Source organism: Trichoderma asperellum, chromosome 1, assembly GCF_020647865.1.
Source record: "Trichoderma asperellum chromosome 1, complete sequence".
In the NCBI taxonomy this organism is placed as follows: Eukaryota; Fungi; Ascomycota; class Sordariomycetes; order Hypocreales; family Hypocreaceae; genus Trichoderma; species Trichoderma asperellum.
Genome location: NC_089415.1, coordinates 3,466,720 through 3,492,083, shown reverse-complemented (window position 1 = coordinate 3,492,083; position 25,364 = coordinate 3,466,720). Strand labels below are relative to the sequence as shown.

At 51.5% G+C, this 25,364-nt stretch overlaps 5 protein-coding genes across 5 annotated transcripts; all 5 read right to left on the bottom strand.

Annotated features, from left to right (window-relative positions):
- Positions 1–30: 30 nt before the first annotated feature.
- On the bottom strand, positions 31–2,112 carry PPH1 (Serine/threonine-protein phosphatase PP2A catalytic subunit). The gene is made up of 7 exons (XM_024907524.2): positions 1,717–2,112; positions 1,532–1,573; positions 1,346–1,451; positions 740–1,273; positions 501–573; positions 365–414; positions 31–304 (listed from the first exon to the last, which is right to left on the bottom strand). The coding sequence occupies exons 1-7, from the start codon at positions 1,870–1,872 to the stop codon at positions 282–284; spliced, it is 984 nt and encodes a 327-aa protein (XP_024765338.1). The 5' UTR covers positions 1,873–2,112; the 3' UTR covers positions 31–281.
- A 1,905-nt stretch (positions 2,113–4,017) lies between these two features.
- TrAFT101_001091 (uncharacterized protein) lies at positions 4,018–8,561 on the bottom strand. The gene is made up of 2 exons (XM_024903341.2): positions 6,714–8,561; positions 4,018–6,633 (listed from the first exon to the last, which is right to left on the bottom strand). Exons 1-2 carry the CDS (start codon positions 7,686–7,688, stop codon positions 4,453–4,455), a joined length of 3,156 nt encoding a protein of 1,051 aa, XP_024765337.1. The 5' UTR covers positions 7,689–8,561; the 3' UTR covers positions 4,018–4,452.
- Positions 8,562–12,910: 4,349 nt separating this feature from the next.
- On the bottom strand, positions 12,911–16,349 carry PIM1 (ATP-dependent Lon protease pim1; the record flags this gene model as incomplete). Its single annotated transcript, XM_024909433.2, has 2 exons — positions 12,911–13,078; positions 13,170–16,349. 2 exons carry the CDS (start codon positions 16,347–16,349, stop codon positions 12,911–12,913), a joined length of 3,348 nt encoding a protein of 1,115 aa, XP_024765334.2.
- A 907-nt stretch (positions 16,350–17,256) lies between these two features.
- TrAFT101_001089 (uncharacterized protein) lies at positions 17,257–21,383 on the bottom strand. Its single transcript, XM_024907523.2, has one exon. The coding sequence runs from the start codon at positions 21,066–21,068 to the stop codon at positions 17,592–17,594; it is 3,477 nt and encodes a 1,158-aa protein (XP_024765333.2). The 5' UTR covers positions 21,069–21,383; the 3' UTR covers positions 17,257–17,591.
- An 811-nt stretch (positions 21,384–22,194) lies between these two features.
- On the bottom strand, positions 22,195–22,653 carry TrAFT101_001088 (uncharacterized protein; the record flags this gene model as incomplete). The annotated part of the gene is made up of 1 exon (XM_024907522.2): positions 22,195–22,653. The coding sequence occupies one exon, from the start codon at positions 22,651–22,653 to the stop codon at positions 22,195–22,197; it is 459 nt and encodes a 152-aa protein (XP_024765332.1).
- Positions 22,654–25,364: the final 2,711 nt, after the last annotated feature.

Genomic DNA, 25,364 nt, shown 5'->3' with positions numbered 1-25,364 from the left:
TCATTTTGTTCACCAAGGAGGGTAAACAGTCTGTCAGTCAATCATCAGTCTCTGTCAGTGAATTCTTGAATATCTATAGCGTAGCAACACTCGGGTAACTCCTTGTTCATACTGAGACTTAATATGGCTGGATGGCGCGGGCCTGAATACCAGCAATGGGATTAATCGTACATTATTTTTTTTTAAGATGCCCAGCTTCTAGGGCTCTAGCAGCTATAAACCCTTTCGCAATAAGCCCTTTACAGCAATAACTTGTTTGAATGCAGAACATCAGTGCTAGATTAGAGGAAGTAATCGGGTGTTCCTGTGAGAAAAGAGTCAGATGGCACGATCCAGATGCTTGGTGAGGAAGTGGACAACATACGTCTCGAGACCATTGGTTCTCCCGCTCTCGGGCACGGATCAAATTGCAAGCTGTTGCTGTTAGCATATCTGTGGCCTAGATAAAATGCCTCTTGACGTGGGGTAGGTGGTGGCCACGGCGGGGAATCAGGACTTACAAGGTATATTTCAGATGCTCATCAATTTCCATTATAGCAGCCTGGTTACCGCATCGGTAGCAGTAATTTGGCGCTGCGAGGTAGTAGCAAGGTTAGTCAAAATTCCAGCATCGGTGGCAAGAACAGGATAGTCAGACGATAGGCAGAGAGGATCGGTAGGCGAGCTGATAGCTCGAGAAAGCTGCAGCGTGCCATTGGAAAAGAAAGGCCGAGAAAAGGACATAAAAAATGAAACTAACCTGAAAAGATTGTCACCACGTTTCGATCCTGAGACCAGTTGTATCCCTCCATCACAAGCTGATGCGCTCGTGCCACCAGCGTCAAGCCGTTGTTGTGGTTGAATGCCTCTGAAATGTCCTGGCCAAAAGTGTACCCCGCACCGCGGGGAGAGATTCCCCAACCGCAGCGGTCGTCTGGGTCGGACCATAGGAGATCGCACATGGGACCTTCGTGGGGAACTTCTTGCACACGATCAAGGGCCCTGATGTTATCTAGTGTGTCGATGCTGGGGGAGAGGCCGCCGTGGAGGCAGAAAATCTGGTTCTCAATCAGGGCAGTCAGGGGGAGGTAGTCGAAGAAGTCGGTGAATATCTTCCACACGTTGGCGTTGCCGTATTTGCGAAGGCATTCGTCATAGAAGCCGTAGACTTGTGTGATCTGGCGCGACTCGTGGTTGCCTCGGAGGATGGTAATGCGCTGGGGGTATCGGATTTTGAGGGCAACGAGAAGGGAGACGGTCTCGACCGAGTAGTATCCTCTGTCGACGTAGTCGCCTGCGGAATTCAAACTTCATGGTCAGCGGCGAGATACCCCTCATTTTACGGATCGTATTGCGTATATCGCACCCATGAAAAGATAGTTGGTGTCGGGACTCGGGCCGCCAATCTTGAACAGCTCCATTAAATCGTGAAATTGACCGTGGATATCGCCACAGACAGTGACGGGGCATTTCTGCACGCAGCGATTGGATTAGCCCCAGAATTGTATTTTAACTCATCGCCGCGGATGGCCATCGCCTAGGGTCAACCTACTACTGGCTGCACGTTTGATTCGTCCTGAACAACTTCTCGACCCTAAATGACGGCCAAAAGTCAGTATCAAGTTCAACGACGCTCCAAACCGTGTGACGGGGCGAGTCGAAGGCGACAGGATGGATTTGCGGCCCAGCCAACACCTCGTCCGCTCGCGTCGTCCATCAGCAGCATCAAATGCTCACCATGTCGCACAGCCTCTGGACGTCGGCCTCGGACAGCTGCTTGCAGTTCATCAGGTTCTCAATCCACTGCTCCAGCGTGGATCTCGTTGCGGGTTCTGTCTGCACCGGCGACACATCCGCAGGCACTCGCCCGACATCCTCCATATTGGTGTCCATTCTGGCGATGCTGTGCAGTCTGTTCGTCCGCTAGAGCTGTGCGTGCGCCCGTGTACGGCCTGGGTCGAGCGGCGATGGTTGAAGCAAAGAACGGGTTGGAAAAGGACGGTTCGAATGCGATGGATGGGAGGGGAGAGAGAAGGCTGAGATGGGTTTGAATGACGTTGCGGTCACGCTTCGGGCAGCTTGCAGACTTTGGGTTCGCGAGCCACCAGCAGCTTGTGGCGGTAGCAAATAGCCGTGTGGCAGTGGCAGCGGGCAGGGAGAAAGGGCCAGGGATGGGGGGAGAGGGGAAAGGGGGGGGACCGCCCAGTAACATTCAGCAGCAAGCTCAGCTACGATACGCGCCTAATCCCTAATCCGTGGCGCAAGCCGCAATCTCTCAGCGCCACGCCAACCGCCACAGGCGGCTGCCAGCTGCGCACGAGCCACTTTGATTTCTTGCCTTGTTGCCTGAATAGGTAGCTAGTCATCGTGATCGTATCCTTGGCTGATAGGCGATTAGTCATCATGCATTTGCAATGATGGGATGGAATGGCAAACAAGGATAAAGGAGCAGAGGAGAAGTGAATAACTTAGATAATATTGGAGGGGTGGGAAAACTCATCAGCTTAAAGGAGAGAGAGAGACAGAGAGAGAGAGATAGAGCAGAGAAAAAGACAACTAAAGCGCTCCATATACCTATACTGGTTGACACAATGTGGCTTCCGGCTGCGCAAACAGAGATGGACAGAGCAGGGGAACTAAGTAATACTTCATGATTGTTCAGGAAATAGCTATGGTCAGGAATGCCCATCTAGTCAGCGACGGCTGTAAAAGAGCGTTTATGTGCTGCTCCTTGCAGATTCATGCTCGGCTGCAATCCCTTGGTTATGTATATTACACCAATCGCATCCTTCAATGTCTGCAAATTCTAGCCTAGTAATATAGCTCGTATTATATGGAGTAGCTATGACAGCACTCCAAGATCTGTTCTTAGTTTTCACGTGCTATCGGATAACTCAGTCGCCTCGGCGTTTTATAGCTGATGTGGTCGATCACTGTTACTGAGAAATATCCTCTTATATGGTAGATTACATGCACCTATTGGTATCAATGCTACAATTCGAGAGTGTACCCTACGCTCGGCCCCTATCATACGTCCACACGCCAGGGGGGTTTATAGCCGCTCGTATGATGACGATTTTCTCGTTTAGAGTTACTAGCACAATGTCGGTCACCATATTCCATATTCCAGGGCTTGTGGTACATTTCACACTGCTGGTAATCCTGTGATACTAGGTTTCCTAGTGGCAGGTACATGTATTAGATCGTATTGAATTTTGCCAGAATTTCTTAGTCGAGAAGGATTTTAGCTGGATACTGGAACACGACTTGTGCAAACAGGATTGCATCGCCAATTGTTTGATAGAACTGAAACGCACCCTTACAGACACATAACTGTGTAATAGCGTACCACAGCAAATCTGGTTACAACGAGAGTATGATGGCTGCATCGCAGCCCAAGTTCAGTATTGTCATAGCTTACTCTTTTATTCTTGCTTTCTCAAGCTTTACATACTAATGATTCAGATTTATAGTTACCATAATCGTAATGTATGCTCTTTAAGGGAATAGCAGTAAAGTTGTAGCCTAAACTTGTAAGATCATAGGCTTAAATATTTAATTCCACTCTCATTTTTTTCTTTTTTTTTTTCACCAGATTTCAGCGATGTTTATATAGCCGTCTATATAACCAGCATGGAAATAACACAGTAGCCTATCCTTTTTTTTCCCAAATGAGACCGTTGTGTTAAACTATTGTTCCTTTACTTGTAAGGCGGCCAGCTTGGTAAAACAGTTCCAGTCTAAAGTCACCTTACCCATTCCGTTTCCACCACCTCAGCTGCCCAAAAGAGACTACCTACTACATGCCGGTATATTCTCTTTCCTTTAGTGCCTCGCTGCACATGATCGCCTTTTATCTCCTTTAAAGAAAAAAGGGAAAAGAGAGAAGAAAAAAAAAACGTTATTTAGGTTATACAGCGCTAGCCACCTGCAAGACGCCGCTACGAACAGCCTCACCTTATCCGCTCGGTTTCTAGTGGTGTTCTAGAATATTTCCACAGTAGGTAACTTTTAGATATATGGGTTTCTCGTAGGATTGCCGCTACATATCAAGTATCTGAAGAAAAGACAAACAGCACGTCACTGTTCAAAGCATCCTTAATTTGAACAATATTTTCATATTCGATTCTTTACGTAAATGCCAACTAGTCATATCTCATACCCGTTAGTCCGGCGCTATGCTATCTCGCTGGCCCATGTCATTCCAAATATCGTAATCCCATAATATTCATAATCCAAAATCGTTAAAAAGGAAGCCAGGTCAGTTGCCTGCGCAGCTATATCTACTTTACACAAGGAGAATCGCAAGAAAGCAAAATATCAAGGACATTCGAATGAAAAAAAAAAAAGAGAGGCAATGATGGGAAGATGCAAAAATGAGAAAAGTAAAAAAGTAAAGCAATAAAGACAAAAAGAGCAGGCTTTCGCTGTATGCCAATGAAATCTGTGATATATATATATATGTCTGGGTGTTCATGTCTGCGCATCTGTCGTAATCATAAGCGGCGTTCCCGCTTCGGGTCGTGTCATTAACTGAAACTCATCATCGATGAGCCCTTTCTCCTGCAATAACTCTCCATCAAGCTCCAGGTGGGCTGCTCCAATCCCTGTTAGTGACACGGGAATTGTTCCGTGTCTTGGATACGTAAATCCGCTGGTTGGTTCAGTTTGGCCCAGTGTCTCCTCGCTTGGCGGGATCCAGCGTTCAGTCGTGCCGCCTCCGTTCAGAAGCTGTCCGGCCCTCTGCGCACCACTGGTGTTGTAGCTTTGCCTAGGATCAGGCGATTTGAAGCCTGGTGAACGCGAGGCAATATAGTCAGGCTCCGACTCGGTTTCTGGCGTCGTGACCCGAAGTGCTGCCCCATCACCCACCCTGGAGCTCGCGGTTGCGTCTGTAGAATTGGGTGTATCGGCTGTACCCGTCTGCCGGCGGGTTGCGTGAGACGAAGGTGACCTAGGTGAGCGTGAGGCTTTTCTGAGCCGCTTAACTTTGATATTGGCTGTGTTTTTCGAAAGCTTAAGTCTTGGACTTAGCCGAGGCGCTTCAATATCGATATCCGGGATAATGGTCGCTTCCTGAGCTTCAAATTCTATATCAACAGCAGAGTCTTGCCTGTCGGCATCTTCTTCTCCGATAATTTTTCTCTCAAGCATCTCCTCCTGAGATTCAATGCCCCTTGGCTGAGCTACTGCACCGATAGGTGACTCGGTTACAATAACAGCGGGGATTGTATGTGTAACAGCAATCTCTTCATCCGCGTCCCTTGGTTCCAGCGTAGTGTCTGCGTCTGCGTCTTCAAACACATCATTAGCGGCTGACCCTCCCCAGCTAGATTCGGGCGCCATAGGAACGGATAGTCCAAGCTCGGCCTTTTCAGCCGGATCATCAGCAGCTGTAAAGTACTCTGTGCTTGCATAGGCACTGAGCTGGGTCAGGGGCCGTGAACGTCGATCGCTAATGTTGAGGAATCTCTCTGCCGAAGGCGTCGGAGTTGGCTGCCGCCGTACGTCGTATTCACTGTCCGGCATCACATAACTATCTCCGCTGTCGCTGTAAGAGGGAGCTATGTTCCTGTTTGCAGCCCAGGCAGATTTGTATGCCACCTCACCGCCACCCATATCGCTGGGCAGTGGGCTTGGTGGTGATCTGCCCCGACTCGTGTAGTACTGGTCATAAGGAAGAGGCCCGCTATGCAGATATGTCGAGCTTGGGTACGCCAGTTCCTCATCAAGGTCCGCTGTCCTGATTGCAGAGTGAGATTCGACATCGTAGCCATCCGAAAGGTACTCGTTAGTCACGGCGCCAGTATCCACGCGCACAGGATCGTGATCCGAGCGCAGTGCATCACTATGTACATCGTCCGAGACAGCTCGCGGAAACATTCGCAGCAGCGACGATGCTTGCAACCTCATCCGTGGATCATTGCTGAGGCAAATTTCTGTCATTTGTCGATACCAATCTGGCACATTAATCTCTGGCCCAAGGATGAGCGGCCGGCCCTGAGTCTCAGGCTCATCCTCAAGCATTGCAAGCCCCCAGAGCACCATGCCGAGCTGATATAGATCCGACTTGACACCAATGTACATTGATAATCGCTGATTAGACTCGATCAGAGCCGTCGCCTCTGGAGGCTCCCATCCCACGGGGCAGCCTCGTCGATTGATGTCGATGATCTTGGCATCGCCAGCATCGTCGATGACGATATTAGAGAGAGTAAAATCTCCCTGGACAAATCCTGATTCGTGAACATCAGCCAGCCCCTGGACGATTTGTCTTGCCCACTTCTCCCTTGTATTCCAGGGGAGACCAATGTTGTTTTCCTTGCAGTTCTCAAAGATGATGTCGATCAAGGCGCCCTGGCCAGCAAAGCTGATGAGGAGACCCTTAACCTGCTCATCATCATCATCGACAACCACGCCGTAAAAGTCAATGACGTGTTTTGAAAAGCGCAGGCCGCTCAACGCATTAACCTCGTAGAGGAATTCCTCCACAGTGTCGGGGCTTGGAATCTCTTTCTTAATTAGCATTTTACCCATCACGCTGACTTTGTAAACAAAGCCAGACATGTGGGAATCGAAGAGGATGTCTCGCTCCTTGACTCTTCTACACCCTAGGTGCCGAATCTGGCTGACGGTTGGATAGTGAATGATTTCCTTGAGGGTTAAAGTGTTATTAGTCCGCTAACGAAAAGGGTGTCGTGTCCCCGTAAATGTGACATGGGGCAGTCACTTACATTACCATCCTCGACTACATGAACATGCAGCCTTCCGTCTGTAGTCTCGAGCTTCAAGTTGGTCACTGTGTCGTAAAACTGGATATCCTGTAGGCTGTCGCGGATAGCCTCATATATCTTTGTGCTCTTATCCCTTTGATATTTGGTGCGGCTAAGATCCCACTCTAGAGAATTTTCTGGCGCATCGCGATAATCAAGTGAGATGGTGACGCGCCGCCATATGTGTTCTTCCTCACGGTATGTCACAAAGAACTTTTCTCTTTTTGAACGGTCTCTAAAGTGCATACTCAAATTGAGAATCCACTCCCGCTCTAACTTATCAAGAATCATTGCTTCGTACTGTGACGTGGTCATGGAGCAAGTATCAGCGACAGACGCCGCGTCTTGCGTGGCGTACTCGTCATCGGCATCGTCAGCTTCATTGCCATCTATATCTGAATCATCCGAATCGGTGTGCGGAATGTCGGACGACGCATCCGCCGCCTCGAACTCAGCGAGATCGACGGGAAGTGACTGTGCATAGTTGGAAGTAGTTTCGTGGAGAGGCTCGCCAAAGAAGCTCGGCGCACTGGAGTGGGGGTCGATATGAGTTCTTGAGACTCGCCCGCTGGGTTTGCGTGGATAGTGAGACCGTCTGTCGACCGAAGCCGCCCTTCGCTCCTCTGCTGAAGGCTCTACAGGAGCCAAGTGCTTTCTATCTTCTGACAGCTGGCGCTTGAATGTCTGAGCTCGAGGCAAACCAGGCACTACTCTTTTCGACATGCGCTTGATCAGACCTGGGCTGGGGACGGGTTCGGGAGCAAGTCGCTGATCGGCGGAAACAGACGAAGCCGAGGACTTTGTGCTTCTTGTGCTTGCTGAGCGGGCCAAGAGCTTGCGCAAAAAGCCCTGCTTGACGGGAAGCGGCGACTGCGGTTGCGACTGAGGCTGCAGAAGCGACGGCGACGTACATGGACGGCCATCTGGTAGAGACATGCTGACCAACAGGCTGGATTTATAAATTCAAGGTACTTGTCGATATGCGGTGTGCGGCTGCGAACGTCAAGTACCCACCATATGAGCAGGCAGTATCCAGCAAATAATGCGCAATAGTATGTAGCAGATGGTCAGATTTTGTCGCTCTTTTAATGTATATATATTTTTAACCAGTGAGACGTCAGAAAAAATGGCTTTATTATCGAGCGATGACAGCCAGTCGTGAGGCTGAAGCAGGGACAAGGAGGGGTGCTTGAGCTTTTATGGAAGCTAAGCAGGCGGGCCGTTCTATATATGCCGATTCACCGAACGACCAGCTTCGCCCAGATCAGCAGGGCAGCGAGCTCCTAGAGAAAAAGCCCGTAAGTGCTTGAATGGATCACGGGGAGCTGCCAGGGTTTTTTGACTGCGTATGAGTCAAGAACAAGAGCGGATTGTCTGTGATCGACGCGGAGGACGCACGCAGGGAGGCGTGAAGGCGGCCGGTGAATGGATGGCGAAGCAGGCAGAACAAGAGATGAGACCCAGGCCTTGTTAGTGGCTGACCAGCCTGGTTGTCCAGTAATACTGACGGCTTGGCGGAAGACGCGAGGTGAGGGCAGGTGAGGCGAGGCCAGAACGAGGGGCAAGGCGGGACGGATGGATGGTTGGATGGAGTTTTTTTTGCTGTGTAAAAGAGCCGCTTCGAGCGGCGAGGCAAATTGTGGGCGACGAGGCACAAATAAAAGCTCAGCTCCCCCACGATGGAGAAGGGGGAAAATGGGTAGCAAGATGGGAAAAAAAGGAGGCAAAGCTCGCGGCAAGGGGAGGTAGAAGAAGGTGGAGCGGCCTGAGAGACACGGAGGAGGTTGGCGAGAGAGACGAAAAGAGTCGATGCCGGGTTGATCTAGAGATGAATAACGAGAGAGGCATGGACGAGATATCTGGAGTACGCAGTACCAGCAGGTACATCCAGCATGGCGCATCAATTAGCAGATTGAACCCTGGAAAATGGGACGCGGGCTATTTCTGGGGTCGTGACCAGCCTTGTGCTGCCACCACATCTTGGGTACCCGTCGTTCCCAGCAGGAGGAGCAGCGTACCCAGTCGTACCTGGTACCCAGGCTCTTGGCTCCAGTGGCTCCCGGTCTGATCCAAAAGGCCTACCTGGTGCTCGAATCCCAGCAGCACCTGGCAGACAGTCGCCTCTGCCTGTATCTGTATCTGTATCTGTATCTGTATCTGTATTTGTATCTGTATCTGTATCTATACCTGTACCACCTCTATGCTTTCTTGATCCCAAGCATGTCCAGTTAGTTCAGTTACGCAGCCTCGAGGGCCTAGGCCTGATCGATACATCACACTTTGTAAGCCCAAGGCAGCGGAATATAGTCTACCTACCTAGTAGATTGACTCGATGGAATGGCGCCGCAGCTCGTTAGCGGCTAGGCTTGTCGTGCCCGAAAGCCCGCCATAGTCGCCTGCCGCTAGCGGGTGCGGTTGCGGTTGCTGCTCCATGGCACGACAGGCTAGCCCTGCCTAGCGTCGTAGGGGGGCCTAGCTGCTGCTTAGCGCTGTCAACTCTGGAGCCGGGCTGCGGGTTGGGCGCCGCTGGACCCCTCCTTTTTCCCAGCATCGCCCGCTGGCAGAATCAGGGTGCGCTGGAGCTCTCAGTGGACCTCGGGCTGCCAATCGTCCCCAAAATGGGCGGCCACAGCACTGGATGGCACCCTCCCGGTGCTCCAAACGGGCAATCGGCGGTGGCATGACGCGCCAACAGCAGCCACTGTCACAGCGGGGCCTGCACCTGTGATGGGCTGTTTTCGCGTTCCTCGCATGTGGCGTCTGCCGCCTCAAGTCTTTTGGGGCATTCATGGCCATCCATTCATGCCGTGCTGCGATACTGGCTCTGCTCAACCGCAGTCGCTAAACTCAACTCACTGTCTCACTGTCTCTCTCTTCCCCTTCCAATCCCGCCAGCAATCTGCACCCAACCCGCGGATCTCACATCTTTTGGACCACACCAAGCCAGACCTGCGTCGGCCTGCTTTTGTCGGTCACAGCTCTCCATCCATTCGCCTGTCCAGGGCCAGGGCCGCAGTCAATCTGGACCATAAACAAAGCGTTGCCCCATCGACCGCGCAGCTCATCTGCTCGCCTTCGTGACCGCCAATTCGACGACGCCTGGCCAGCTCCGCCCGCTTACCCTTTTGGTTGGGACCCTACTGGCGGAGCGAAGAGCCGTGATGGGAAGCGACCGAAGCTGCTGTGATTGCCATGGCAACGGCGCCTCGCCGGTGGTAGGTCTCATACCGAGCACCTGTGCCATACCACCATACGAGTCGAGCACTCGCTAGCAGCCGGGCATGCGATCAATAATACCTGGTCGTTCCATCATGGGCTCCTTGTTTGCCTGCCAGGCTGCCTGTGGTGCTGGCGTCGTCGCACCGACAGCTTGGACGTTGGGTCAGCCACGAACCGGGTGGTGGTTATTGGGCAGCGAACTAGCACTCAGAGAACCCGACGAGAATACGAGTCTAGCAGCGTTATCGTACTAGGTTCGCAGTCGTTGTACAAGCAAGTAATGCTAGTGATGGTACTCCATACAGTAGGTAGTAGTTCTGACACGGGCTCCAGTCCAGACTTGTCCCAGGGTCTTTGCCAGCAAGCTAGATCGGACTATGCCGCATCGTACATGGACGCTTAATCAATCGCTTCGGTACTCGGACGGCCAATCTGCCAGGGCAGCTGGTACATACTGGTACCTGTGCTGCCATTCAGCAGTGCCATCATTATTACCTTCAGGCCGTGGCTATTTGGCATCTTACTGACCGAGTCACATATCACTGTTTTGGGAGCCATTGACCTAGCAACTATCTGCGCCACTTGTCGCCTGGCCTGGGCTCGGCATTTCCGGAAACCTCGATGAAGTAATTTCAAGGCAGCTCGACTTGGGCTTCGGGCAATCACAAGGTTGGGCCAGATTTCAATTCAGGTATCCATCATAATAGGTAGTAGTCGCTACCACAAAGCTGGCACGATGAGTCTGTTCGCGAATCTAGTGCGTTGATAGCCAGAGCCCAACTGGCCAAGCAGACAGCGACATCACCAACACGATACTCCTGAATGCCATACCTTATTGATAACAGGCAGATGTAATATGCTCCTACTACTCCGTGCTTGCTATTACGACTACAGATGGCTACTGTAGGACAAAGGACGAAAAGTCCACGATCGCCCCAACGGCAAAATTGCAAATTGCTGCCCCTATCTCTCATCCCTACTGGTCTTACACGGAATGCATCCGCAGACTCATATGTCAGCCCCCCAAGCCCGGGCCCCCGTTCCGAGATGATCTAGCCTGCGTACGCACGTCATGCTGGCAGCAGCTCTTTGTTGACGCCTGGGTCATATTACGGAGAACTCGTGGGAGACAGGTTCCTAGTACGATGAGCCATTTCAGCACCGTTCCTTGATTTTCTTGTTTTCCAGTGGCCGCAAATCGCATCGTCGCATTCCCTACTGGCCATGCTTGCTTGTGCGCGCAGATAAAGGCGCATGCTCTGGGCTTCCAATCGCACTAGTGTGGGGTCAGGCATGGCTGCATTGCTAGCCGGGCCAACTAGACAGCAGATGAGGCTGCAATCGCCAGGACGAGACGGGCCTCAGATGCGCTCATCGTGATGCCGCCAGTAATACAAGCAGCGCTCGCAACAATCTCCTCCCGAGTGTGTCCTCCCGCATGCAGCCTGCAATATGCACATGCCCCTTCCATTTGCTCGCCTTTCTCGCATCAACGTAGTCGCCCTGTGTGGTGTGTGGTGTTGTGAGCAAGTTCTGGCCACAGTATGGTCTGGTAGCTTGGGCACAACCGCGGGGTTGTTGGGCCGAGCATCAGATCAGCAACAGTCGAGGGCCTATCACGCCCGAGAGTGATGCATCACTTTACGCACGTTCCCCTTGCATGCTCAAACGTCCTTCTCCTGCGAAGACTCTAACCGTAAAGAAGACCGAGCAGTTCAAGCCGTGATACTACGGCTATCGCTATCAGACACCTACTGTTAGAGATGAACTGCTTGCCATCAATCAGTGGTCACGAGAGTGTCTGAAGCTGGACTTGATAGGCCCGTTTCCGTCCTACTGTAAAACGTTCGGAACGCCCAAGTTCTAGCTAGGCCCGTCCCGCAGCACCGTCCCGCACGCCAGATCGGAGCGTCAACCCCACGCGCCGTTTCAGATGGCACAGCATAAAGATGGCCGCCTACAACGGCCTAAGTCGGATCCTGTGTAGCGTTGCCCGCGAACCTTAAGGCATATGCAAAGACAAAGACAGGTTTTTGCCCAAGTTAGAGTTGTGCAACTAGGTTACAGCCTCTTTTCTTTTCTTACTTAGACAATATGCAGTGCAGGAGGCTCACTAAAAGAAGTAATCTTCTTTTCCGCCACGCTGTGAAGGACCAACAAACTGTTCTTTCTCTAGACTTTGTAATCTGAATTAGGCATTTTGTGCAATAGTCCACGGTGATGTCAGCTTACTGCCACGGCCCTGGCGGAGCAACAAAACAAAAAAGGATCCAACTCTCCTCCACTACGTCACGTCATATCACATGGGATTTACCTACAACCAGGACAAACTCGGGTTTTCGAACCAGATAAAGATCTGTTTGTTCATTGTGCTATGCGTAATAGGTATATACCTTTCCCTGCTCTATGAATTGGAGATTTGCTGCTTCTAAGCGCCCGAGTATTCTACATTTCCCCCGCCTGCCTACCTGCCGACTGAGTTTTGATCTAATATACATACATTTGACATCTCCCACTTTCTTTTCTTTCTTGTTTTCTCCCCGTCCTCCCTGAGTAAAAGAAACAAACAAGATTTAACAAAAAAGAATATAAAAAATCATGGCCAATTAATTTTTGTGTTTTTACAAAATGAGTAGGAGTCCCAATCTGTCCGCCAAATCATTTCTTCAGTCCAAGCTCTGCCCGAACATTGGAGAAAGAGAAGTTAGAGAAATAAACGCCGGGCATATGCTCCTCCTCCCGTGTCATCTTATGACGATGTGTGCTGTTTATAATTCGGAGAATAGGGGGTGATAAAAATACCCAGAGAGGAGAAACAGTTTTTTTTTTTCTTTCAATGCTGTTCTCCCTGCGAAGTGAGATTCTTTCCCCTTCCCCTATCTCGCATTTGCCGTATGCTTTCCAAGATGTGTTATCCCAACTTGTTGCATGTGAGGCGTTTAATCATCGTCTTCCTTGCTTTCGGAATCGTCCTTCTTCTTCTGCTCGGCCGTCCACTCGCAGATCTTGCAGGTGTTGGCCTTTTGGCGGTCCAGGTTGGGGAAAACCAGGTCAAAGACCTCGGAGTACCAGCTTACGGCGTGGCCTTCAAGGCCTTCCTTGATAGTCTGTATAATAAATATCAGCATAAGTTCATAGGGTATACAAAGCACTTAAAGAAGGGAAAGTTGGATAGAAAAAAGAAGAAGAAAAACATACCTGAGGAAGCTCCAGCCAGTCTGACATGTTGTCCTTGGGGAAGATGATAGTCTTGCATCCTGCTCTCCTGGCTGCCACAGTCTTCTCACGCAGTCCGCCAATGCGGAGGACCTTGCCGGTCAGTGTGATCTCACCGGTCATTGCCACGGTGGGGTTGACTGGCTCGTCCAGCGCCAGAGACAGCAGCGAAGTGGTCATGGTAATACCGGCAGAGGGGCCGTCCTTGGAAACGGCACCGTCGGGAACGTGGAGGTGCATCTTGGCCTTGTCGAAGAAGTGGTTTTCGGGGAACTGGTTGACCACGAATGACTTGGCGTATGAGTAGGCGATTGTAGTTGACTCCTTCATGACGTTCTTAAGGTTGCCCGTAATTTCCAGGCCGGGCCGTGAGCTCGGTCGGAGTGGCGCTTGAAGGATGGACTCGATGTACATGGCAGCACCGCCCATCTGTGTCCAGGCCAAACCCATGGAGACACCAGGCGGGCTCACATCGTAAAGGCGATCGGATGTGAAAATTGGGGGTCCAATGTAATCGGTCAGGTTGTCCTTTCCAATGCTAACATGGACACTATCTGGCACTTGTAACGCTTTCCGTGGCTTTTCTGTAGTCTCACTTTCGCTAGCCCCGGTAGCGGCCGTCTTTTCACTGCCTTCCTCAGCCTCCGCAGCAGCCTCCTTAGCCTTCTCCGCAGCAGCCTTGCCTTCGACTGTCAGAGCCTCCTCTTCGGGGAGGACTTCCTCTCCAAGCTCCTGGACGATTTTCAGCGCTGATTTGCGGTAGACCTTCTCAATCTGCTTCTTCAGGTTTCGGACACCTGACTCTCGGCAGTAGGACTTGATGAGCTCCTCAATAGCCTCGTCGGTGAGTTGGACATCTGCGTCTTTCAGGCCGGCTGCTTCCTTGGCAGCAGGTGCGAGATATCTGTTGGCAATGGCCTTCTTCTCATCCGCGACATATCCAGATAAGGTAATGAGCTCCATGCGGTCCAAAAGAGGCCTGGGGATAGTGTCGGTCATGTTGGCTGTGCAAACGAACAGGACCTTTGACAGGTCGACGGGGACATCCATGTAGTGATCCAAGAAAGAGCTGTTCTGCTCAGGATCCAAAAGCTCCAGCAGGGCCGATGAGGGATCGCCCTGGTAGCCCCGGCCAATCTTGTCAATCTCATCAATCAGGATGAGAGGGTTCTCAGTCTGGCACTTCTTCAAAGCCTGGATGATACGACCGGGGAGGGCACCGACATATGTTCTTCGGTGACCCTTGATTTCAGCAACATCGGTAAGACCACCAACGCTGAAGCGGTAGTATTCCCGGTTAAGAGCTCTAGCAATGGACTTTCCGATACTCGTCTTTCCGACACCAGGAGGGCCGACAAAGCAAAGGATTTTACCCTCAACAGAGCCACGCAGCTTACCCACAGCGATAAACTCCAAGATGCGGTCCTTGACATCTTGTAAGCCGTAGTGGTCCTCATCGAGGACTTTAACAGCGTTCGGGATACCAAAGTTTTCCGGGCTTCTCTGACCCCAGGGAATCTGAGTGAGCCAGTCCAGGTAGTTCCTCGTAACATTAAATTCTGAGGCAGCCGTCTCCAGGTGGGCCAGCTTGTTGATCTCCTCGTCAAAGACCTTGCGGACAGGATCAGGCATGGCAAGCTTGGCGGCCTTTTCCTTGAACTTCTCCACCAGCTTGTCCTTGCCGTCTGATTCCAAGCCGAGCTCGCGGCGGATGCCCTTCATCTGCTCCATGAGCCAGTATTCCCGCTGGCGCTTGCTGATCTTACTCTCAACGTCCTTGGTAATCTTCGACTGCAGCTGAGCATTCATGAGTTCCTTCTTGAGCACAATCAATGCCTTTTGCATTCTCTCTTCAATGTTCATGCAGCCCAAGACTTCTTGCAGCTCATTCTGCTCTCCAGATGAGACAGCAGCCGCAAAGTCAGCCAGTTTGGCTGGTTCTGATGTGACGTTTCCGGTAGACTGGCTCATCGAGAAGGTGGAGATTTGGTCTCGGAAGAGGTTGTTCATGGTAGCGACCTCCTTGAAGACATTGACGATTTCGTTGGTCACAGCGCGAATGACAGGGCTCTTGGGATCGTAGGGCTCATCTACCAGGTTCTCCACGTTGACGAGGCTGACGGGGTATCTCTTAAGGAATGAGGTAGGCTCGTACTTCTCGGTCACCTGCTCTGGTTTCTTCTCCACGGCACTCTCCTCGAAGCTTGTTACCACATCGCCCTTCTTCTCCTGGGCCTCCTCCTCAGCGGTCTTTTGCGGTATCGGCTCGGGCTCCGCCTCTGACTTGGAATCGGCCTTGTCCGCGTCTTGAGTTCCAGGTGGAACGAGACTGGACAGCTTGATTCTGCGGTGTGGATAAAGGATTGCTGTCAGAGCACCTTCCTGGCCGTGAATGGGGAAGGCGCTGGTGATTTGGGCAAAGACACCAACATCATGTACATCCTCCACGTTTCGAATGATGTCCTCATCCTCGTTCTCATCTTTGAAGAGGAAGGCTCCTACATAGGGCTGGCCACGCTTGATAGACTCGGTAATTGCAGTTGCGACATTAGGATCCTTGATCGTAATAGCTTTGTAGAAGCCTGGGAAGAGCGGCCGCCGGGCAATTGGAATTGCCAGGACTTGCGGGTACACCTCTGGGATGACTGGCTTTGACAGCGCTCTCTCAGCAGCTCTGCGACCTCGCTTTCCACCCTCACCACCTTCGCCACCAGATCCCTCGTTGCCTGCACCAGATCCGGAGCCAGCAGCGCTTCCTGCCGCATCGCTAGGCTTTCCATCTTGTGATGACCCGCCCTCGTTCTTCGCCGATGATGCAACCGATTCCGGGTCAGCGGTGGTGGCCTTGGAATCCTCCTTGGCGTTGTTCTCAAGCTTGGCTTTAGCATCTTCTGACTCTCTTGTAGGCTCAGCGGCAGAGTTGAAGAAGTTGTCCTTGTCCTTGTTGTCCTTCTCCTTGCCGAGTCTCGTGGTTGTGGAGAAGGATGCTCCCGTAAGCCGGGGTCGCAGTCCGGGATAGCGACGGCCGGCGATCTGAGTGGCCCGGAGAGCCGAGCTGAAGGACCATGCTCTGGGTATAGAATCGGACAGCGCCCGGGTTGATTGTGAAGCTGCCGAGCGTTCGAGAATCAGGCGCCCAGAGGCTCGGGATCGGGGCAGCATGGTGGAGGGGATTCGAGCTGTCGGCTAATCGGAGTTCGGGGTCTGCTATTAGAAATACAAGATGACAAGAGAGGTCGGCAAAGAGAAGAATTACTCGCTTCTTCTTCTTCTTCGTCCAGTTTTCAGTAGCAATTCGAGCGCATTGCCCGAGTGTCCTTTGGCAAAGGGTGCGTGACTGAGTAATACAAAATAGAAGGCCTAGAGCGAAAGGTGGTCGAGCTTGGACTACTGCATTTAATAATACAAGAGAGCTCTAGGCGGCATCCTGGCTACGACACGGCCGAAAATTCGAGGGGGCCTAGTACCTTCCATCGGCTGAACTGCGGGGACCTGAGAGTTGCTGCTTCGGTATAAGTACCGTGCAGTAGACAGACAGCGCCGGATTCCGGAGCAATCGGTCGGAATTGGCGGGGTAGCTGTAGCTGCGATAAGGCTTGGATGGGAGATGCCAAGTTTGGGAGCATCAACTGGACATGGAATCCTCAATTTTGTTTACAGGCATGTTCCTATTTGGCTGCTGTATACTAGAGAGTTTGAAGTTGGGTTGACACCTCACGCGATATTGTTGCCGGAGACTTTTCAACTGATAACGGCACCTTTTACTAGCTGCGGGGCAGCGCGAGTCCACTATTGCTGGCACCCAGCATTGACTTAATAATACATAGAAAGCCGTATATCGGCATTAATAATCTCAATTGTTGACTGAGAGTTGACTACCCGGCATAACTACCTCTCCCGTTGTGTCTCTAGGTATGGCAGCTACTCGACTAGGCCCAAGTATTTCGTTCCAGATTCTCCCTCGTGGGGAGTCTGAATAGCGATGTTCGAGAGTAAGGTACCTAGGTAGATAGGTGGTAATATGTACTGGGTGCCTATTCAGCAACACCGAGAAAAATTGATGGAATATCTTTCCCATTAGATATGACAAAAGCTTGAAAATGCTCACACGAGCACTTTTAATCTTTGTACATTCCAATTTCACAGCCCGATGATGCCACAGAAACCTCCCATTTCTATATACACTCGTCATTTCATGCGTGTAATGTTTTGCTACTATTCATACATATACATCTCATACGTCTCTATTTTACAGCCCAAAGAAAGAATGTTCTATGCCAAGTTCATCAATCCAACATGATGATATGATTTATCCCACGTATCTGTTTGCCCACGCTGCTCCCTTAATGCTCTTAACGGCGCATAGATAGGCACCTAAGCCGCTGCTAGCCTACGCCTTTTCCCTTACTCGTCTTTTTCACCACCATCATCCTTTGCAGACTGAAGAGACCTCCTCTCCGCTCTACCCGCTGGCTTCCGCACTCCCCTGACTCGTCTCTTCAACTCGCTCGACACCGTTCGCAGCGGGCTTCTCTGTCGTCGTCTCAGTCGTTTACTCTGCTGTAACCGAAGCTGTCTTTCCAACGCCTTCTTCATGCCCTTCAACTCTATATGCGAAAATGGCCTCAACATCTCCGTGGCGCTCTTCTTTAGACTTGCCTTCCGGTTACCGTCTAATGCTCCCGAGACATGTTCAAAGTCAGTATTCGTAAAGGCGTAGTGCAGGCGGGGATATTGTCTCTCAATCTCCCTCAGTTTGGCAGAGACGCTCGCCGACCAGGCGGCCAACTTGCGCAGCTTCAGCCACTGCTGCTGTAAGCTGAGGACAGCCGCATTAGACGCCTGGAGCACGCGCGTGTTTCTCATATGGCGGCGTTCCTGGAGACTTCTCTTCCTGGGACTCCATCCACGCCAGCGCGGCATCAGCATGGTCTCGCACCAGCGCATGGCAGGTTCCCATTGACCCATCTCGGCTAGATAGCGAATCAAAAGATTCCAATTGCTCCGAGTCAACTTGAATCCAGCTGACGTAACCTGTTGAACAATTTCAAGCAGTTCCTTTCCCTTGTTCTCTTCTCTAAGCGTCTTGGCTAAGATCGTCATGGGTCTGGAGACATCGTATTCGTGGACGGGATAAATGCCCGTGGCCTGGCGGTGCCGTGCTCGAGCGAGGACTCTCTTCCAGGTCTGGTTCCACATGTTATTTACCTGACTGAATTTCCTGTCTTTAAAGTAACCTAGCATGAGTGCGGACACCACTTCTGGGGGGAAGGGCTCGCCTCCTCTATACTTGGGGAACATGCCACTGTACAAGCTCATGACCTCTTCGGCTGTCGTAAAATCTCGTAGGTCGACCAAAAGCTTGATAGCGCGGCCAATACTCTTGGTTTGTTTCTTCAAGTGTCTAATATCACTCGGAAGCGTTGAGACTGTGTGAGCATCTCTAGCCCTGGCATTGTGGACAAGCAGAGAGCGCAAATGGCCGACAAATTCTTTACCAAGCTGCCGCGTTCGGCTAGAAGATGGCTTCTTCTTAAAAGAAGCTTCGGCAAGCGCTACTTTGGCGTTGAAATTCATTGATTGTCCTGCCTTGAGAAGATGCGAAGCCAGGATCTCGACCAGTCCAAGGTCACCGATACGAACAGCGCCAGCCATGACAACGGCAAAATGTTCCGGACCAACTGGAAACAGCTTCTCCTTGTAGGCAGTCCGCAAGAGGCGATAGGCAGGCTGCACTTGATCCACTCTTACAAGAGCATCAAGGAGATATTCGTGAGTCTGATGATCCCATGCAAGGTCGAACGACTTCATGGCCTGAAGCAGCTCGTAACACTTGCTAAGTCTTCCTTGCATGCCATTGAAATGAATAAGCTGGTTCCAGATGGCGGTGCTTGTTGCATTTCGCTCTGCCAGTTCTATGCATATCCTTTCCGCCTCCATCAGTCGATCGTTGCGGCAGTACGCCATGACTAGAGCCATTGCCATCTCCTTCGATACGGGAACTCGACCTTTTTGAGATTGGTTGAAAAAGCCGAGAGTGGCTTCCAGGTCACCCTTTTTGGCAGACATGGCCATGATATGAGCATACGTAAAAGAATCGGGCCGATACATCTTGCAGATCTCGCTGAAACAAGCCACCGCTCGGTTGTAATCTTGCGCCCTCATATAGCACTTTAGCAATGTATTCCAAATGTCGAGGTCAGGCTTGACCCCATGATTATCTGTCATGAGTCGAAGCTCTGCTTCTGCTTTGGTGATATCGCCAACCTGCGCATAAGCATTCATCGTACTCCTGAAAGCCCTAGGTTTCTTCAGCACGCGGGGGTATTTGCTAACATACCGCCCCCATAGTCGTTGGACGGCTTGGACATCGCCCACCCCAGCATAAAATTTGAGAAATTTTTCATACCCCCATTGGTCCAAGTCTCCCCAGGCACGATGCCAGTCTTTGTAAATGTCCTCCAGTATCGTAGCCCCAGCCGGATAATGCAATTCAAACATATGCTGGAGCAAAGGGATGGGCGGATGAGCGCCTGGAAGCTTGCGGTATGTTCTATATAGCTCGGATAACCAGGTAAGGTTGGATTTCAATTCGGATTTGCCATGCCAAGACTTCAACACGCGAACCAGATAATCCTCGTATAATTGGTGGTCATTAAAAATACTCAAAATAGCAGTCGCTTGCCTCGGTTGACAGGGCTGCGCCAGTGCTAGCTCTGCCATCTTTCGCCTCAGAGCATAAAGTCCCAGCCTTGTCGTCTCATAGATGTTGATGGGGCGAACAGCCTTTGCACCGTCAGACGAGAGATACTTCTCAAAGGAGAAGAAGAGCTTGTCGAGGCCAGGCACGTGTTCGAGCCGTTCTAAGCGAATGGCATCAGGCCGGTCGGCTGGTTCAAACTTGAGGCGAGATGCGTAGAATTCTAGCCATACACCTATAAGCATAGACCATTTTTCATTGGCAATGGTATCAGCCAGAATGTACTCAAGGCCTCCCACTAAACCCTTCAGCTCCAGGCCAACCTTCAGCCTACTGATAGCATGCTCTAGGTCGCCAGATCGCATGAAAGCCAGAACACCAGCGGCCAGGAGGTCGTCGTCCCAGTTGTCAATGTCAATTTGGCGAAACAGCGAAATAGCTCTCCCGATCTCGACTATTCCGCGCGATTTAGAGAGATATAACACCATGGTGCGGCGGAAGTCCCATTGATCGTGTTCATCTAGCCTGCAGTACAAGTCCCAAACGTCGTGATAGCGCTCCTCGCTTTGATGTGAGAGCATATCTTCCAGGTGCGCTACAGTTGACTGCACCCGAGATATATGGTGTGTGTCTATGGAAGCTGGAGGCTGCGAAGCTTCACTTAAAGAGGCAGGTTTTGAGTGGGTGCTATATTGATATGAGTCTCTCGCCAGAGATGATGCTCCATCATCTCGCTGATATACTCGCCCCCCCATAGAAGAAAGAGCCTCTATTCCTGGCGGGGCCGAGGTATCAGTCGAGCCATGCTCAGCAGTGGCCGTAGAGGAGGTGAAATGCCTCCTTCTAGCATTGCCACCCGCACGACTAGAATCTTGAGGTCGCGGCAGGCCCGGGTACAATCGCCGCAGGAGAGAGTATGTAGCGCTCGGATATAGGAAGTCTAGCAGAAAGACGGAAGCAACCAAGCCAGTTTGTAGCGGGCGGTTGGCATTTTCGGTCTGATCCTGCTCGGTAGTCCGGCCAATCGCAGGCCAGATGCTGGAGAGCTCAATGGCAGACGCTCCGTGCTGCCAGAAGCCTGTATGGAGCTGGCGACAGCGTTTCGTCGAGCGGGTCGGCTTCGGAATAATACGCTGGATGTTGCATGATTCCAGACTCGCCGCCGCCGTTCTTTCGAGCATTGGTCCTAGCAGGCAGCCTCGAGTCGCAGAACTCTTGCTAGTATGCAATATAGTGAAAGGAGAGGGTCAAATTGGCATGCCTCGGGCGGCAGCCAGGTCGTGGATGTTGCTTCTCGAGCAATGGAGGAGCTGGATGCGGGCCCGCTGGCGTTGAGGTGGCCAATCGTCTCTGGAATGATGGTGGGTTGGATTGTGTTTCTGTAGAAGACATAGCCCGCAATGGCATCAGACGTGTTGCCTTGAGCTTCTGCAGGCCGAGGCAGAGATGCGTGGGAATGAGGCTGGTGTTAACGCAGAGTCAGCTTCATCTTCGCACTTTTAACCATGGTCTGATCGAAAAAGATACCAAAGGTCCGGGTGGGTCTCCGGAACGGTAGTACGATATTTTTTTGCGCTGCAGTGCCCGCTATTCTGTAGACAGCTGTAATCAACTGTGCCCGGCTGCAGAGATAGCAGATAAGGAGACCCACCTAAATTTTTATGATCTGATCTTGTACTCCGTAGCTGCATTGGCGTCTCGAGTAGCACGAGTATTTGTTACCACTAGCTCTGGTGTTCGCTACCTACTAGATTCTCGTACTAGATACGAAGTTGGCCTAGCCAGTCTCAGAATATCCAAATAGCCGGTATGGCATGAATTTACTATGGGAAAAAGAGCAGGTGTGAGGATTATCACCGCACAAAGAAGTATTCAGGGGTAGTAAAAGGTAGAATGGTTGGCAGATTCATGGGCGGAGGAACAACGTGGAATAAAAGGTAAATTTTTGAATTGCAGACTATGTATTACAGAAATTTTGCACGAGGCGACTCTCCGCCTCTCGCTGCCAGCAATGGATCGCTCAGAAAAGACACACAGTAAGCTTCGCCAGCGCCAAAAATAAAAATAGATAATAATAATAAAACAGTATTCGGGACGCGCCAGTCTCCGATATCCAGAAAGGCCATTCTTGAATAGTATTCCCAATGCGTTGCCGTCATAAACACCAGTATTAAAGAAAAAAGCATCTTTTCGTATCCCCGTCGTGGTGGTCATCGTACAGATATCGTTGCTTTTCAGATTCCATGCAGCGGCATTACAATCGCTTGCCACATCCCAGTTTAGTGGCAGCAGCAGTTTCTTCCCATGTCAACAAGCTTTGTTGTGATCAGTCTCCTCGTCAGACAAGAACACCTCGTTTCGAAGACTGGACAGATGGTCGACAGGTCTATGGAGTTCTTGCTCCACGCGAGGCCCGCGGCTTCGGCTTCGGCTTCTCATGCGCTGTTGTGACTGGAAGACATCTTGACTGGCAGGCGAAGCGATCCTGGAAGGGCAGTGCTCGCGGCGCTTCTCTCGCAGGCGATTGTGAAGAATAAGTCGGTTTGCGGAGGACTTGACCGAGGGAGAGGAGGTTCGAGAGGTCAAGCTAAAGGGTGAAATAGAGCGCCGACGAGACCGCCCTCGCAGCGTGCTTGATTCATCTGGGCGCAAGCTCTTGGAGCTGGGGACATTGCGGTCACGCGTTCGCCCCCGGAATCCGTCATGGTCGGAAGGAGGAACGACGGTCATTTTGATATCGCGGAATGAGTCGTTTGGAGGTGCCATTAGGAAGCTTGATGGCAGCTTTAGGGCTCAGCAAGTAGCGATGGCGAAATTGAACCACGGAATGCTCGGGAGAAAATAGAACGTCTTTGGAAGAACTGATGGAACTCGAGTCAACCAGGGGGGGTGCGGAGTTTCAGCTAGGCCCCAAGCGTCTGTCGTTTGCTACTCGTATTGCGCTGGGAGTACTGAGTAGTAATAATATGGAGTACGGTATCGTACTGGTACGGAGCACCTTGTGGGGAGAATTGGTAATTGGGCCACGAAGTGCAGGTGCAGAGTTGAGCAGGAGGAAGAAGATGGAGAGCAGCCCTCGCGGGCAATATATAAGTGCGAGTATGGAGAATGGTGCGGTTCTTCTAGAAGAACCGGGGCAGTGGCATAAACAAAGGCGGAACCACCGACAAAGATGTTTCAGACAGGAAGAGAGCAGCTGATGGATTTGGTATAGTGAAAGAAAAGAAGCAGCGTCGAGAAGATGAAAAGAAGCCAGGGGTTGGAGGCAGTATTAGTACTAGGTCGTATAGCGCGGTACGAGTACGCAGAAACAATTTATAGACTTCAATTTAGCTGAGGCCGCTCCATGCTCGTCGGTCCAGGGTCTTGACAGGGGGCCCAACAGGTGCTGTGCAGCGTGCAGCATCCCGGCAAAGCGTCCCCGGGTCACCTGAGCAGCGCCGGCGAGCAGTAGCCTGGGGGTGGCACATTATAGCGGCCTTGAAGGGCCTTGGGCGCCAATCAGACCGGCCTGGCGCCCGCCATGACTTGACGCCTCCAGCTATTAGCAGCAGCAGCAGTTATTGCCGGTAGTAGCGTTGATTGCTTGGGAGCATAGCGGGTAATAGAGCAGCCATCAGTCCGGTAGCGCCTCTCGTAACTCTGAGCCAGCAAACGCCAAAGTTGCTCTTGTGTGACATTTGCTTCAATGCTTCCTCTGGATTGAAACCTTGTTTTTCCCCAATTGGCGTTGCCGCGCCCAGTGCGATCGGCGTGCATGTTTCTGCAGATTTTGGGGCCCTCGCTCAGCGGTTACAGTGCCAGGCTAACAGAATTTTGCCGGACGGTCCAACCGCCGATCGTGACACCATTCACAAACACAGCAGCGTCAGTCACGGCGCCAGCAACCAACAGCTGCCGTCCGTCGACCAACACCAGCGGCCTGTCTGCAGCCATTGACCAGTTGCCTGTACATCTCTGTCAGCGTGACGCCGGCGTGCATACGAGCGATGCAGGGAAGATGCAGACAGCCCTGCACACAAGGCGGCAATGGCTCGCATGCTGCCCAGCCAGAGGCCTCGCTGAATCGTGGGGCCAACAAACTCGCCAATGGCCCTGTCCAGGCTACGTGAGGCACAGTGGATGGCCTGAATTGGCTTTGCTGGAACACGGCGTAGCGACGGGTTGGCTGCTTGCTCGCTTGTGATATTGATCCCGTAATAGAGAGCTGGTCACCAACCGCCATGTACAAGCGCCTATCGCTGGATTCAATACTACCACAGTAACAACAACAACTAACTACTACTACTAGCGATACCACCCAGTCGACAAGTTTGTGGCCATTTTTGGTATCCAATACCGACCGAAAAAGGTGGCGAGGCACTATATGGCACTACTAGGAGCACATTTGCATGTCTTGGTCATCTTTTGCATCTTGACTTGGATGGCAAGCACACATCAGCTAATCGAAGAGGCGGCAGACATCCCGACCACACGCTTCTGACTGCAAATCTTGACGCCTCCCAGTCTATCTGATCCTTTTAAATAGCTACTCCTACTGTGACAAATCGCCAAGCAATACAGGTCGACGGGAATCAGCCGCGTCTTCTCCACTTGGATCAAACCTTGAAGCCTCTGATGCTGCTTCTCTGTGCCGAAACAGCTGAGCATAGCAGAGCTTGCTTGATAAGCTGATAAGAGGAGCAGTGACATACCTCTCTAAATGTTTACTTTCCGGTGGCAATACATGACCTTAAGGCGACTGCATGTGATGCCCTCCCGGCACTGAACACGGTTGGATAGCGGAGGGGACGGCTTCGACTCCAATTGTGTTGAATCAACGGGAACATGGAAGTTTAGAAAGCTCCGGGGTACACACCATTCACAGTCAATCCCTCCCTCCCAAAATATTTAGAGGAATCCTTTCACTATGGGATCGAGATGGCCAACGTTCCAAGACGTCAATGGACAGGGACGATCAACCCGCATCGCCGGGGGTAGCCAATGATAGCCTATTCAAACCAACGTTAGTGTAAACTGGGGTTGAAAGAGCTGTTGGTATCCATACTGGCCCCTTTGATGATTTGAACGCAGGCACCCTCCACACCCTTGGGGATTGGCAGCCTGCGGTTGGATGCTAAGAGCGCCACAGTCCCATGGCCAAAGTATGGCCATCTCCTTGTTCATGGCAGGGCGATTTCTCAGCACAGATAAGGGAAATGACTAGCTTTGGGCTTTTTTGCCTCCCCAATTGCCCTGTTTTCATCATGCCGGGAATGCATCCGGGCGTATCTCAAATGTTTGATTCATTGTTTGACCTTGTGATCGGCTCAAAGAAGGGGAAAAAACGAAGCTGCTCTTTGATGATGGCCGCGTAATACGGAACGGCTAGTTGGGCCTGGTGACTGGAATGACATGGCATCTGCCTAGCCATGACGAGAGTGCCGAGGAAACAATCATAGACAATCCATGCCGTCGCATGGAGGCTTTCATATGTC